Source organism: Abrus precatorius, unplaced genomic scaffold (assembly GCF_003935025.1).
Source record: "Abrus precatorius isolate BTA unplaced genomic scaffold, Abrus_2018 Scaffold7, whole genome shotgun sequence".
NCBI classification, from domain to species: Eukaryota; Viridiplantae; Streptophyta; class Magnoliopsida; order Fabales; family Fabaceae; genus Abrus; species Abrus precatorius.
In genome coordinates this window covers 30,293,869-30,309,215 of record NW_020874417.1, presented here as the reverse complement: position 1 = coordinate 30,309,215, position 15,347 = coordinate 30,293,869, and the positions used below count along the sequence as shown (strand labels likewise).

Below are 15,347 nucleotides of genomic sequence, written 5' to 3'. Positions count from 1 at the left end.
CCATTTTTTTATTATTTACAAAACATTTAGTTATATGACAACAAGTACGCACAAAGTAAGATTATTTTGATATATAAACACGATTGAATCATAGTAAACTTCAGAAACAATGAATCAAAATCGAAGTCATAAATGTGCTATGACCATTCCTTAGCTAAGGATATGAATATTTAGCTTTGGTTCTCGAAGAGCAACGGAAGTTGTAATAATAGAATCAAATACATAGATATTACATATTCAGAACGTGCGTTAAATTATTGTAACAACCTCATCAGAGAATCACTCTACACACTACACATTGGCATAACAGCTGCAACCTATTCTTCTTCCTAGATTTCCTCCTTTAGAATAACGTGTGCACTCTCTTCATTCGCAGAACTAAAATGATCGCATCTGTGTGAGAGAGAAACGGAGAAAAAATCTGAAGTACCACAACAGAAACAAGGAGAGCAAAAAAGGAATAGCTACCCATTTTGCAGTGCAGGGACTACCCTTTTAATTTTTTTCTATGAAACTTTGAAGGAACATTTTGATGTTAAGAAAGTAACACACATGGCATGCATGAAGCTGGGATCAAAATCCGAAATGTTTTACCTCTATGGACAAAGTTGGTATGTTGTTTCTCACTTCTTTCATCATTTGACAAGCTTATTATTATATGTTGAAGTTCACTGGAGACAAGTTTTTCATTTGTCTGTTTGTGTGAGGATGAATGCATGGTAATGAAGATGTTTGCATTGTCGCAAAGTAAATCAGTTGTTTAGTATGTAACAGTAATTGTTTGTTTTATTACGAGGTAGTGCTGTCACGTGATCAATATTTTGAATTGACACTGGTAATTTTCATGTGATTTAGAATTAAGTCACATTAATCTTTCTGTCTTAATATGACCAACCCATATTGGCCTGATGTTTCTGCAATAATTATCTATGCTTCAGAACAATGAGATCGATTAATTTAATTAATTTATTTAAGTTTTAGATAATTCTGCACCATATTCAAGTTTTTTATACAACCTCTTGATACTGGTATTTCCTTCTTTGAACATTTTACTAGTTTTCTTGGTCTATAGCAATAAATGAAGCTGAATTCTTAACCAGGTTGTATCAACAGAGTCTATCTAATCTATACATAATCCACCATTTTTTATCAGTGAAATATTGTTCTGGTTTATTATTAAGTATTAATCTTGTTGACTGTGAAATGCCCATCTCTAGGCTCTGCTCAACTGGACTTCCAAGTGATGTCATTATTGAAATCGGTGACACATCCTTCCATCTCCACAAGGTGTGTGATGCTTTGCCTTTTTTATTTATCTTGTTGTCATTACTTGACATAATGCATGATTTTAACCTCTTCCTTACTTGCTGCATTACCAGTTTCCACTGATATCAAGAAGTAAAGTACTAGAAAGTTTGATGAAAGAATTATCAAGGGAAAATGACAAGTCTGTTTTGGAACTTCATGACCTACCCGGAGGAGCCAAGGCATTTTTGCTTGTTGCTAAGTTTTGTTATGGTGTTAAAATGAATTTGACTCCTTTGAATGTGGTTGGTCTCAGATGTGCAGCTGACTACCTTCAAATGACCGAGAACTATGGAGAGGGAAATCTGATCTTACAAACTGAAAATTTCCTTAATCACATATTTGGTTTCTGGACAGACACTATTAAGGCTCTTAAAACATGTGAAGAGGTTTTACCTTTGGCTGAAGAGCTTCACATAACTTCCCGGTGCATACATTCTTTGGTGTTGAAAGCTGCGGATCCAAGTTTGGTTAACTTGCCTCTCTCTGGTCCAAGTGTTGCTCAGAGTCCAGAGGATGCAGAACTGTGGAACGGAATAAGCCTAACACCAAAGGCATCAAGTGAAGATTGGTGGTTTGAGGATGTCTCTTCCCTTTGTTTGCCATTGTATAAAAGGTTCATGCAGGGTGCTAGTGCAAGAAACATGAAACCTAAGAGAGTTGCTGGATCACTTGTTCACTATGCAAAAAAGAACATACCCTCATTGGGTAGTCAAACAAGTTCTCAGAATGGAAACTCATCTGCTTTTAAGTCAACTCTTTCTACCCCTTCTGAAGCAGATCAAAGGAATCTGATTGAGGAAATAGTGGAGTTGCTACCAAATGAAAAGGGTATGACACCAACCAAGTTTTTGCTTGGGTGTCTGAGGACAGCGATGGCTTTATATGCTAGTTCATCTTGCTGTGCAAGCTTAGAGAAAAGAATTGGTGCTCAATTAGATGAAGCAGATCTAGAAGATCTTTTGATTCCAAATATTGGCTACTCAATGGAGACTCTTCATGATATTGACTGCGTCCAGAGAATGCTTGATCATTTCATGCTTTTAGAGCATGATGTTATTGATTCTACATCTAATGATATAGAGGAAGAGAGGAGCTTAGTTGGAGGTTCTCAACCTACGAACCCAATGACAAAAGTGGCTAATCTGATAGATTGTTATTTGGCTGAAGTAGCACCTGATGTAAACGTGAAGTTACCAAAATTTCAGTCACTTGCTGCTGTAATTCCTGATCATGCCAGGACCCTCGATGATGGTATATACCGTGCAATTGATATATATCTCAAGGTACAGAATTTTTTTTTAAAAAAAAAAAACTTTGATTATCTTTTTTTTGTTATGTTTCTTGTGCATGCGTAATATGATATTGAATCATGATGTTCCTCAATAGTCAGTGATGATATCCTAGGAAATGTAGCATGTTCCATGATAACAAACCTTCACTACTTACAGTAATTGTGTTATATAATTGTGACAAAAGTTTTAGTCATATGTTCAATAAAAATAGAAGAAATGTTAATTTTCATTTGAGAGCAAGACTATAAGGCAATCTTCTAGAAGTTTATGTCCTGAAAGTTTAGTTTACTATCTTATGTTCTTTGAAAAATACTAATGGATGATCAATTTCAGTCTCATCCATGGATGACCGACTCTGAGAAGGAACAAATATGCAGGCTGATGAACTGCCAGAAGCTATCATTGGAAGCCAGCACACATGCAGCCCAAAATGAGAGGTTACCACTTCGTACTATAGTCCAAGTCTTGTTCTTTGAACAACTGAAGCTTCGTACATCTGTTGCTGGTTGGTTCTTTGCTTCTGATAATGTTGACAACTCACAAAACCTGAATGCAAATCTTGCTTTGATAACACATGATGGCAACACACCACATAACCCCGTTTTAGCTTTTGACAACATGAAAGAGAAAGTGGCTGAACTTGAGAAGGAGTGCTTGAGCATGAAACAAGATTTGGAGAAAATGATGAAGTCAAAGGGAAGTTGGAACATGATTCTTAAGAAATTGAGTTGCAAACTAGTTCCTAAGCCCTCTAATTCCAAAGTCTCAAAACCATGCAAAAAGTCCAAAATTTCACCAGCATCCACAACCCAGATGGAAGAAAATGCCATGCAAGTGAACTGACAGACTTGAAAAAATTTGCAATTTTTTCTTTTTCTTTTTCAAGTTTTAATCTCTCCTAGTTGTCTCTTTTCTCTCAGCAATAATTTAACTAATAATGAATAGTTGCTTTCGTTATGCTACTTAGACATTAGAATTTTGATGCAGTTTAACTTTTGCTCTGCATAAATGGCTATAGCTATACTCTAGTTGATAGACTGAAGCTTCTCTATGACTTGTATTCTTCCATTATTCTTTCATAATTTTTTTTAATTCACAAAATTATCTTGGACCATTAAGAATAACTTTGTTTAGTGGAATGATTTCTTCCATTAAGTTGGCACTTGACATATTTGCCTCTAAACATTTTCATGTAAGATAAACTTTCATTTATACGTTTTTTTTTTCATATTTAAATTTGCAAGTAGATTTAAGTTTCTATTCACATGTAAAATACAGTGGTAAATTATATGCTTTACGGAATAATTGTTCACTGTAAGATTAATTCACTGCAAGATGAAAAGGAGAATACACCGGTCTAGGGTTATTTAAACGAATCCTAAAATAGCCATGTTTCCATCTAATATTTGTTAACACTTAATTATATATATAACTTCATAAACTTCGTGTTCAATGTTCATCTTCTATTTAACATTTTCTAGCCTTTATCTAGTGATTCTTGAAAAAAAGTAGAAAATATAAGAGATGAAAATAAAAGATTTTATCAAAATTATTAAAGAACAACTATTTTAATCTTTAAAATTATAAAATAAAGATTTCATGTAAAATATGTCTTAAATCAATTTGCCCATGACAATAAGAGGAGTCTTTTTGTTTTTGGTCAACAACAATAAGAGGAGTCTAAGTTAGGTTAATATGGTTTGGGCCAAAACTATATTTGAAGTTAAATATATGAAACCAACAACATATAAATACTCTGTATGGTTATTGACAAACGGAAGAAGATACTCTGTATGGTTGTTGACCAAAGCAAAACATTCATACCAATAAATAATCACTTCAAAATTATTCATTGGCATGAATGTTTTGCTTTTTTTATATATATAATAAAAAATTTTAAAAAATTCTTTTTTTTTTTAAAAAAAATAAAGATATCCTAAATGTTGATAAAGCATAAATCACGCTATTTTTAGATATTTTGTAAATTAAATATAAGTCACATCAAGTTTGTGCAACCTGCAATTTAATATGCTCCTTGCTAACATTGAGCATGAACATGTTCAACTGCAAATCATTCAAACTTGCTAGACTTATGCTTAATACATTAACCATTTGAAGGATTTGCAACTTATGCTTTAATACGAGACATATTACTAGTAAGCATAGAGTGTGTTTGATGTTTAAAATATAAGATATTCTAATTTAGGGTGACTTATAATATAAATTATCATTGTATAAATTTTGGTTGAGTCTTTGTAAATATAACACATTTTACTCAAATCTTAAAACAAAAATATTTGGTAGCAATGGCATAAAGCTATTATAAACTTATTCATTACTTATTTATACATTAATTAAGCACGCTTTATGCTCATTAATAATGTCTTGTACTAAATTGTAAGTTGTTCACGTTGACATATTTATAAATGCTAAAAAAATAATAAGATTTATGTTTTAACAATATTTAGGACATATTTAAAATTTTTTCAAAAAAAATTAAATTTTTTTTTTAAAAAAAGGCGATTTACATATACTTTCACTCACGCCTTATTTTAGACTTACGTTATTTTCATCATCTTTAATGCGAACTAAATTTTGTGGACTTCAAATCACTTAAGGTTGAACTAGACTAGTAAAAAATTAAATAATCCACATCAGGTAATTTTAAAAATTAAAATAATATTTTTAATTTTAAGGAGTTAATTAATTTTCCCTTGCTTAATTGCTTTTGGGTGTTGCAAGCAAGGGTTTTTCTTTCAAATTGTGACCAAACTCGAACAGTGTCATTCCCCGATTGAAGAGGCTTTGTTTATTTTTGTCCCTCTTGTTACCTTTTTCATAACATTCTTTCGTCACCGTTAAAATAAAACACCAAAAAAGGGGAGCTCAGTGTGAAGAGGTAAGTTTTTGGTTGTGGCTATGTAAAATAAAACATGTTCTTGAAAAACAGCTTTGGTCTTTCTATGCCCCAAACCATGAATTCAATTCTCATCTCGAGTTAATGTTTTATTTTCCAGAACAAATAAAAGAAATTATCTTTTCACTTAAAAAATCTTTTATTTGTCGCTAGAAATTATATGATCTTTATCTTTTTTTTCTTAAAAAAATAAGTTTTAGTTGAAAATTGCGTTAGTCAAACAGGCGATTAAGCAGCACAGGGTTCAATTCCCAAAGGATATAAAACATGAACCCAAATGTTGCTAACGAATAGATTGTTAGAGGAAAAGAAGCGTTCAGTTTCTAATCGAATTGTGTGTGAGTGGGGTTGATTGAGGTTTGGTTGTTGTCTTTTGAATGTGTGTGTAACATGGACACTACATGTTTGATAGAATGTCAAATCCATTAGCATAAATAAATTGGTGATTGGGTGGGTTTTCAGTATCCATCAGATTCCTAAGCTGAGATTTGAAAGCAAGAATTTTGTGGGCAACAATGACTACACTTGAGAGAGAGGCTGCAGCAACTCAGAAAGCAACTTCCTCATTTAAGAGATGGGGTAGGAAAACCCCCTTTGTCAGATATGGCCTTCCTATGATCTCTCTCACTGTTCTTGGCTCTATTGGCCTTGCCCATCTCTTGCAAGGCAGGTTTGTTACTTACTTTGTAGCTGCATCTTTCAGTAACTTATCATTCATTATCAAGGATATTAACCACCTCATTATATTGTTTTTCAGTCTTATGGTACTTGGGCGTGAATGATTAATATTTGAATTCAACAGAAATTCCCTATCTTGCTTAAATTTTGTTAATTACTTTAGAGCCTTTATGCTATATTTGGGAATTGAGCAATGGGGACACGGGAGAAGAAATGAAAAATAGGAAAGCCTAGGCTTCAGAGAGTAACATAGTTGATCTGAGTTATATGACTGCTGTAGGACAAGGACATGATTTGACTTGCCTTGTGAATAACCTCTTGCTGTAAAGTGTATAGGGATTTCTGAGTTTTATGTTTTCCCAATGCTGATCTTGTTCTGCTCCATTCTTATCATAAAATATAATATGCAACTGTGTCTTCCCAGCAAGGATATTGCAAAGTTGAAAGATGATCAAGAATGGCAAATAATTGAAACAAGAAAAGCATTGACTAGAACAGGCCCAGTGGATGCATACAAGCCAAAAAATATTTCGTTGGAGAATGAGCTGAAGGTCTGTTTTCCCTTCTTTCATTAGCAATTAAATGTAATCTGTAAGATCCATAGTCTAATTTTCCTTTGTTGTTGTGTAGGCTTTGCAACAAAAAGTGGACATCAACAATTATGAGTACAAGAAAATTCCTAAACCAAACGAGGGCAAGCGAGACTAGATTAGAGTGGTGGACTTAAAACAATTTTTGTTCAGAATTTCTGATGTGCCGGGCTCAAAATCAAGTATTAAAGAATTAAGAGCCAGTTCTCATCTTCAAATGAGGTTGTTATTACCTTGCATCGTTAGTGTTTTGACTTTTGACTGTGTATAAAATTATGGGCGAGGAAGTAAGATAAATTCTGAATCTAGAATTTTTGTATCAAGGATTTTTAAGTTCTTCAGGGTGAACAGCAAAAGCTACATGCTTGGTTATACTGTAATAAGGGTTGACAACGTTTAAATGTTTCTTGTCATGTTTTTCTGTGTCTTTTTACCTTTCTTGCAGTGAGCATATTGGATGTTAACGTAGAGCAATGCTAATCGGACCACTTTAGCATTCACAAGTTCTAATACGCATGGTTCATTTCAGTGTTAACATGAATACTTGTTAGTGGCATTATTCTAAATGTAATAGAAATAGTGGTTTTGGTGATCAACACTGAAGTTTGCATTAGTTAAAAAATTACGTACAGCTCCTAGAATTACTGTATGAGGACGTGGTTACTTATCTGTAATCAGAATCTGTTGCTGGAGTGGTGGACATTATCATCCACCTTCCGAATGCATGATAACAAAAACCAAAATTCAGAATTGAATTGAGTAGTAATTATTTGGATTTCCCATCCTGAGCTCCCAGAAGACTAGTTCTGAATTTCCCATGTTTTTCTCGAATTCTAAGCTTTCTTTTCAGCCCCAGGGAGTTCACCAGGTATAGGCTCAGGAAGCAAGCAACAACTGCTGCGGATCCTGGAACGAAATGATAATTTTCAGTAGGCTTTTCTTTTGTACTCGATTTCAAATCATTGGTCCGGGTAAAGGAATGATATCATAAGGAAGCAAAGCTAAAGTAATTCCGTACAGAGACTATACTAAGGGAATTCGGGTTAGAAGAATTCTACTCAAACAAAGTCATGGCACTTCTCTCTGCAAAAGTGTAGTGTCAAATTTTCTATGAATCTAGCAACCAAAATTGGAGATCCCTTTTGTGTCTAGCTAAAGATGATTTCTTTTGGATGCTTAAAAATTGATGTTAATAAAATAATTTGTTAGTAGAGTGTTAACATTAATTTTAAAAATTAATTCAAGGCTGTATTGTACTGTAAAAAAAATATTATTAGAATCTTTTTAATAAAATGTTATCACTTTCATATGGTTGAAATCAACTTTTAAGGCTGATATTAACAATTTAAAATCAAATCTTCTTTTGGTGCAAATTCACTGTTGGTTTTCTGGTGCAGAGTTCTGCGTCAAGATGCAAACCCTATACTTGCGACAAAAAGGGGTTTTAGCGGTGTCATCAATACCCATATACTTGGATACAGATATTACTCCGGCATGTCAAATTGGTAGGAACAAGAAATCCTACATATTCGCAAGCATTAACCGTGACACCACTGCCATATTTCCTTGTGCATTTGCATGCCTAAAGATGGAGACATGCCAAGGACAAATTACTGAATAACAACTTCTGAAAGAATTGAAAACATATATATTATACTGATGAGATCATCCCAACCATTTGCACAGTTACAAACTCTATACCCAGGTGTCCCACAAAAAAGCCATTCTTCTATATGTACACCACCCCCCAAAAACGACATAATTAGAGGAAAGAAGTGAAGCCAAAAGAAAACCCCCCAAAATAGAAGAAACATAATGCAGTAAATTCCTATCTATTGCCCTTTTCTCCATTGCTAGTAAACCTCCACCCTTTCCTCAACTTTTATTCATTCATTTATACATTCATTTAACAACAAAATCCCAGCTCAAAGAAATCTTCTGTTTGTCTCCCGTTTACCACCCTATCCCAGATATTTTATAAGGCAAAAAGGGAAAATCACTGGAAAGGCTAACTTGAAGATGGTTTTCACAAAATCCCCGTTGGATCACCTTGGGCTGGGTTGTGATCTGAATGACAACAATGGCTGCAGAAGCCTCTGGCCTGATGGACTACCTAGTAACATGGCCTGAGATCGAGTAAGCATCTCAGCCATTGATGGAGTCTGATATGACTGAACAAGACTTGACCTATCAGTGGAATCACCTCTTGCTGTTGCTCTTTGCCACGAGTGCGAACTCAATCCAGAAAGTATATATGCTCTCCCAGATGCTTCATACACATGCCTACTTGCCATCCGCTCTTGCATTTCCTTGAGCTCAGCATCCAAAGCAACACAAAGGCGATCATGAGATTTGGCCGAAACAGTCTCTGACAGCATCTTTCTACAGTTTTCAAGGATCAATGCTGCTCCAGTTAAGTCACCCTGTTCAGCTGCGACCCGAGCCTGGGCCATTGCCTCGGCTGCTTGGAGCCTGTTGCGCTGCCTGTCCACTTCAAGTGACATTACAACCTCCCCAACTCTTTCAGGCCTCTCAATCTTTACTTCTTCACCATCCAACGTTGCTGTTTCCTGAGTTAAGGGATCCTTGTACACACATTTGACCTTTATCAATGATGTTTCATTGCCAGATGTTGCTGGCACATTAACTGACACTAGAAAATCCCTCTCTTCATCAGCATACAAGTCACCAACATCAATAAATCCTTTTCGTACATCAGCCATCAAACGAGTTGGGTAACTTCCTGCTTTAAGTGAAACAAGATTGAGATTTGGGTGGATACACTCAATTCCCACTTGCAGCTCCTGAACAACAACACTCAGAAGTCCTCCAATGCACTGTGCAAATGCATCCTGCAACACGGCTTCAGTCTCAATGAAAGAAAATGTGCCACCAGAAATCTCTGAAATCGAGTGCATTGAAGAAGCATCATGATCTGCACCAAATCCAAAAGCATGCACAGGAATTTGAAATCCTGAATTATCACGACCACTAATAGAAGTAGGCAAAAGCAACTCGTAATTTGGTTGGGGCTGGTTAGCTGAAAAATTGACAGTGTAATTATCTTGACCATCAGACAACAGTATAATACTGCCAACTGGATTTTTTTCCTTTCGGTCTTCCATTATCTTCGCACCTTTTCTAAGCCCTTCAGCAATATTCGTACCCCCATTTGCAACCAAAGAATTAACAGCATGCAACGCCTGTTGCCGCCCAGAATCAGTCATTCTGCACAAGGGAAAGAGCCGGCGTGCTGTGGAAGAGAAAGCAATAACAGAGAGCCGGTCATTAGAGCCTAGGTTCTGTATAACAAATCCCATTGCTCTTTTTAGTAGTGCAAGCTTAGTTCCAGCCATGCTACCACTAACATCAAGCACTGTGACCAAGTCAACAGGGGCACGTGGAGTCTGAGAAATCTGTGACAAGCTAGCCTGGTTTCTGCTAATGTTTTGTCTTTTGGCTGCATCAGTTGCTGCAGCAGCAGTAGCTTTGAGATGAACCAAAATCGTGAAGTTTGAATAAGTCTTGGGTCCTGGAGCAACAGCCACTTCTGGATACGTTTTAATCTCCAATGCTCTAGCAGCATTAGTATCTTCACCATTCTTATTGCAAGGGCTTTTCTCAGAAATTGCAGGTTGATGATTTAAGGATTCATCATCATCAAATATGCCAGGCTCAGAAGCCTGATAAATTGGCAAAACACACCTCCTATTCAAATCTCGGCAAGGATGAGGTAGAGGTAGGCGGTGGACCACAGCCATCAAAGCATCATTTTGGGGCCAATTTATTGGACTTGGTGCGACTCTGCCTGTGATAGGTTCCAAACTGGGACCCGATAAGGGTATTTCCTTCCACTTTGCTCTGCACACTGGACATATTTGGTTTCCATGTTTTACATTTGAAGCTATGCAGTGGAAATGGAAAGAGTGTGAACACTCAGCAGTGAATATAGCATGCCCAGATCCTTGCTTCATTTTGGTTAAGCATATTGAGCAGGTTTGCTGAATGATCAAAATAAAAGCTTATCAGAACCTATAATATTATGTAAAATTGTAAATTATTTCACAAATGTTCATGGCTTCGTGCAAATAAAGAAAATCGATTAACAAATTATGCATGGCATACTTACAGTATACATATCAAATACAACGCTACTTCAAATAAGAAAAATCAAGCAAAAACAAAAAATGCAGGAATATTTGAATTCCAGTTCAAATAATACATTAGTACCTAATTTATCACAACTGACACGTTACACAGCTAATACATTATTTCAAATTCTGGGACTGATTGTGTGTGATGAAGCGTTCCACATGAAATAGATTCTAGCACCACTATAAGTATCAATCAGATTTGACATACAAAAGCAATGCATCTCCAATTTCATTTTCCAAGCTCCAAACACAAATTGAATTCCACTATTATGAGTGGTAAAGGTTATTTTCCAAATGAAATACATATCAAATCCTGGAATAAATTGTTGCAATTCTTCATTTAGATCTAACATTGTTTCAATTTCCCCCCTCTCCCAGCACAAACTGAGACGTCAGTCATTCACTCTTGCATTTTAGCTATTCAATTCAACATATAATGGACATAATAGGAAATAATCTTAAATAGATTGAAAATATGTATGCTTAACTATTTCAGTAAGTTATTTAATAATACTGTTCATACAAGCACTTCTGAAAAAGCAGAGGGGCAATGCAATAATACATTGATCTAAAACAACCCTTTCCCATTCTTATATTTCTTTTACAATTCCAGCTTTTTTGCCAAAATTGACTTAACTATCAAATATCAATCATAACATCTCTAACAAACCATAGGCTTTTCAAATACAGAGATTAGGAGGGGTGGTAAAACATCTAATCATCTTGTCTACTCAGACAAACCAGAATACTCCTGAAAGGGACTAAAGCATCATTTACACTGACCCAAAGATACTCCAATCACATAAAATTGAATATTCAGCAAATCAATTCTACCTCAGTCATCAAAAACTGCTATTATGACTTCATTAAATGAACAAGCCAACCCATATATCATATCACGGTCGCTTTTGGCAAAGAAAAAAAAAACTACTTAGCCAATAAAAAGGAACAACAACAACCAATAAAAAGGAAAAGGAGAATCTTATCCACAAGAAGGGGCAAGAAACGGTAATAATATAAGCTTAAGGCACATCAAAAGCACAATTGTTGACACAACTTCAAAATCACGCATGACAGTGTTGTAACAAGTCAAAAGAGCACAGCTCTATGAACTACCCATGTCACCACCGATTGAAAGAGACACAGGAAACAAAAATCAATAAAAGGAAGGAATCAAACAACTAAGATGGTATCTTGGTCCCTAAATAACGTAGCACACACTTGCAATTTAGTCCCTCACTTAAATAACGCCCACAATTCCGCCCTTAAATTATTCAAAACTCATTTGCATACTCCCAACGAATTCAAATAATTTAACAACTAAATCACACATCAATTTTAAATCAGGGACCAGATTACGGATGAGATATGTTTTCAAGCACCAAACCGCAGTTTACTCTCAATCGAAGTCTTGCAAACGAATAATAATAATTAATAATAGGAAAAACATTAACTCAAGTCTTTAAGACTGAATTTAAACAACCAAAAACAACATTTTTTTTTTATTAAAAATAACATTTTTTATTAAAAATAACATTTATCACATTGAAAATATAAATGTGTACTAAATATTATATTCAGAATAGTATAATACCGATAATAACAAGGTATGAGGCCTAAACAGTTGGCAAAAATAACAAATTCCGCTAAAAACAAATCATTCCTTCCGCACAAAATATTTTAACCAGAGAAATATTTCAATCTTGCAGATTCATTTTTTCTAGTCCATTTGATTTTTACAATCAACCAAACAAAATAGAGCTTAGCAAAATATTTATTTTTAAAAAATAAATCACACACACACGCGCCGGCAACAGAGAGGAAAGAAGAAGAGGGAGTAAGAGGAAATCAATGAGAAACACAAACCTTGGACGATTTGCTGCTACTTTTGGACAGCTTCAAACCGTGAAAAGACGACACCGGCGTGGTTGGCCGGGAAGAACTCATTTCCCAGTTAGCCGGCGAGAGCAGAGCAGCGTCGGAAAGCCTCTCGGAAACCAAGGTCTCCGGCGGCGATTCATCATCTAAGGTTCTGGGAACGAACATGCACAGATTCAGACCCAACGCTACCTTAGCTTTCTTCCACTTGCTTCCCATTCCTTCACCTTCGAACTCAAAAATGCCGTAAACCCAGAAACCAAAAAACTCCACCCACCAAATCCCAGATCTCAAATGATAAAAAGCTAAAAGCTTTGGCGAGAAAGAGGGAGAGAGAAGAAATGGGGTTTTATGAAAAGTAGGAACGGAGCACGAAAACCGAGGTGGGAGGATTCTTCAATGAGAAGAGGGAAGAAGGGGTAGCATGAAGGAGCATTTGTTTTGGTTGTGGAATGAATGAACGAACCAAGTGTTACAAAGTTATTGAGATGTGGCTGTTGTTAATGTGTGCGTTGTTGACGTAGTTTTTGTTGGCGGCCATGGACTGTGTCTGGCGGTGAATGAAGAGAGAGGATTTTGACCTGTTTTTTTTTAGGCTCCTAAGCTTTACCTAAAAGATTAAAGAGAAAGAGAGGGTAAACGCAAAAGCCCTGAAATGATTTTCAAAAATAAAAAAGCACGTTTTGGTTGAATGGGGAAAAGTTGGTGCTTTATTATCATCTTTCTTTAATCTTTACTTGGATCGTATCATATCATCGTGTCTTTCTTCCTTTATTGCCCTTTGCCTTCTCCCTAATCACAATACTAATATTCATATTTGTTTTAGCGATAGGTGGAGTTCGCGCGCAATTGTTATGCTCACTCGCTTAGTACTAATACTATTGTTTACTAGTTCATGTTTTAAATCCCGTTTTCTAAGGTGTTTTTCTCATCCAATAATTTTTTTAAAATTTTTATTTCGGATCTTTTCACACTCCTATTAACATTAAGTTTGATAAATTTTTATAGATATTTTTTAAAACAATTATTTTATAAATTAAAATATATTTTTATTCAATATTTAAATAAGCTATAAATGAGAGAACTCTTCAAAACTTTTTGAAAAATAAAGGAATATAAGTTGGGAGAAGTTTAATTTATTTTTATATTATTTTTTTTACTTAAACAGGACTCGAATATTGTTTTGTCTAACGTTATTTTAATGTGTGATGTATTATTTTAAATATTTTTTATTAAAATATAAATTGAAAATTATCTTTATTGAATTAAAATTATAAATATAATTATAACAATTATGCCAATTAATGATATAAATTATTGATGATAAAAAATATTATTTTATTAAATTTAATGTTTTATTATATATAATTTCATTACTCAATTAATAAAAACATATAGATAGTACAAAAGACAAAAATATTCACTTAATAAATTAATGCGTCTTCATATATACTTCCATTTTAATTTTTTTAAATTAATTATTGGTAAATCATCATAGTTCGAGGAGGACAAAATATTTAAATTATTTAAAAAATAATTTTATACATAATATTTTTTTTGGATATACACATTTTAAAATTTTCTCCAATTTTTTTTTAAAAATATATAAAACATGTCTTGTTTTAAATATAAAAAAAAACATTTTTTTAACTTTATTTAGGTACATAATAAATTTTTAAAAGGGATATTTTAGATCTACTGTTATATTTGGAATACAGCTTTAAAATACGTGTTTATAAAAAAATATAAAATATAAATAATAAATATATTAAAATAGAACTTATATTTCCAAATAGATATATTGTTTATAAAATAAAATATGATGATAATGTTAATAATAAAATGAAAAATCCTTAAAACTTTATGCCAATAAAATGTTTTTTTTCTTTTTTGGGTCAACAGATTGTTAAAACTAGTTACATCAACTTGAATAAGAACCATAGACATTCCTAATGAAATAGGAATGACTATAATTTTTTCAAAAGGAGTATGCTGTGGTATTTCTTTTATATCGAAAAGTAATTTTAAAGCATGTTATTAGCAATCAAACAGCTTAAGCCACCGTGACAGGATCTCTGAAATGTAATCTAATACAGTGATATTAGTCTTAAGACTGGGCGTAATCAAACCTAATTGATGGAAACATCTCTTCAATTATTGCAATCTCTGTCTGAGGTGGAATCCCCTAAAAGCACCTTCAACTTATTTTTGTGAGAAGGGTAAGTGAGTAATATCCCTCTCTTCTCTCTGATTAACAATAAGTGCAGAAATGGTATTGTGAAAGAAGAAGTGGCAAATGCCATAATCCTTTCTAGAGAGCCCTAAAATTATATATAAATTGAGAAAAGTATTTGTCCTGATTGGTGTCTGCATGACTTGGTTCCATGAACTGCCATGGCCCTCCTTTGCATCATATCATGGAGGATAATTGTTTGGCATGAGTCAACAAGGTGGGATTTTCTTAATCATTCTAAATATTCATTTTTATTTTTATTTTTTTTACCATTCACATGTGATGATGATAAGTATG

At 34.1% G+C, this 15,347-nt stretch overlaps 3 protein-coding genes across 6 annotated transcripts; 2 read left to right on the top strand and 1 right to left on the bottom strand.

Moving 5' to 3' along the window:
- Window positions 1-552: 552 nt before the first annotated feature.
- On the top strand, window positions 553-3,443 carry LOC113873660 (BTB/POZ domain-containing protein At5g03250-like). The gene is made up of 4 exons (XM_027511897.1): window positions 553-611; window positions 1,218-1,287; window positions 1,380-2,591; window positions 2,934-3,443. The coding sequence occupies exons 1-4, from the start codon at window positions 553-555 to the stop codon at window positions 3,441-3,443; spliced, it is 1,851 nt and encodes a 616-aa protein (XP_027367698.1).
- A 2,013-nt stretch (window positions 3,444-5,456) lies between these two features.
- On the top strand, window positions 5,457-7,266 carry LOC113873000. 2 transcript variants are annotated; one of them, XM_027510930.1, is made up of 4 exons: window positions 5,457-5,499; window positions 5,980-6,187; window positions 6,620-6,746; window positions 6,826-7,266. In XM_027510930.1, the coding sequence occupies exons 2-4, from the start codon at window positions 6,033-6,035 to the stop codon at window positions 6,901-6,903; spliced, it is 360 nt and encodes a 119-aa protein (XP_027366731.1). In that variant the 5' UTR covers window positions 5,457-5,499; window positions 5,980-6,032; the 3' UTR covers window positions 6,904-7,266. The 2 variants fall into 2 exon arrangements, with proteins under 2 accessions (XP_027366731.1, XP_027366730.1); XM_027510929.1 differs by lacking the exon at window positions 5,457-5,499 and having other exon boundaries at window positions 5,617-6,187.
- A 1,128-nt stretch (window positions 7,267-8,394) lies between these two features.
- On the bottom strand, window positions 8,395-13,664 carry LOC113872131 (E3 ubiquitin-protein ligase WAV3-like). Of its 3 annotated transcripts, none has more exons than XM_027509425.1 (3): window positions 12,806-13,403; window positions 9,803-10,786; window positions 8,512-9,640 (listed from the first exon to the last, which is right to left on the bottom strand). In XM_027509425.1, the coding sequence occupies exons 1-3, from the start codon at window positions 13,034-13,036 to the stop codon at window positions 8,831-8,833; spliced, it is 2,025 nt and encodes a 674-aa protein (XP_027365226.1). In that variant the 5' UTR covers window positions 13,037-13,403; the 3' UTR covers window positions 8,512-8,830. The 3 variants fall into 3 exon arrangements, with proteins under 3 accessions (XP_027365224.1, XP_027365226.1, XP_027365225.1); XM_027509424.1 differs by having other exon boundaries at window positions 8,512-10,216; window positions 10,259-10,786; XM_027509423.1 differs by having other exon boundaries at window positions 8,395-10,786; window positions 12,806-13,664.
- Window positions 13,665-15,347: the final 1,683 nt, after the last annotated feature.

What these genes read in the sequence shown, in the direction of transcription:
- LOC113873660 (XM_027511897.1), top strand. Translation starts at nt 553, where the DNA reads ATGGCATGCATGAAGCTGGGATCAAAATCCGAAATGTTTTACCTCTAT. An exon ending in CATCCTTCCATCTCCACAAG is followed by an intron (nt 1,288 to 1,379) that starts GTGTGTGATGCT and finishes CTGCATTACCAG; the next exon opens with TTTCCACTGATATCAAGAAG. An exon ending in CAATTGATATATATCTCAAG is followed by an intron (nt 2,592 to 2,933) that starts GTACAGAATTTT and finishes GATCAATTTCAG; the next exon opens with TCTCATCCATGGATGACCGA.
- LOC113873000 (XM_027510930.1), top strand. Translation starts at nt 6,033, where the DNA reads ATGACTACACTTGAGAGAGAGGCTGCAGCAACTCAGAAAGCAACTTCC. An exon ending in GCCCATCTCTTGCAAGGCAG is followed by an intron (nt 6,188 to 6,619) that starts GTTTGTTACTTA and finishes GTGTCTTCCCAG; the next exon opens with CAAGGATATTGCAAAGTTGA. An exon ending in CGTTGGAGAATGAGCTGAAG is followed by an intron (nt 6,747 to 6,825) that starts GTCTGTTTTCCC and finishes GTTGTTGTGTAG; the next exon opens with GCTTTGCAACAAAAAGTGGA.
- LOC113872131 (XM_027509423.1), bottom strand. Translation starts at nt 13,036, where the DNA reads ATGGGAAGCAAGTGGAAGAAAGCTAAGGTAGCGTTGGGTCTGAATCTG. An exon ending in GTAGCAGCAAATCGTCCAAG is followed by an intron (nt 10,787 to 12,805) that starts GTTTGTGTTTCT and finishes TTGATCATTCAG; the next exon opens with CAAACCTGCTCAATATGCTT.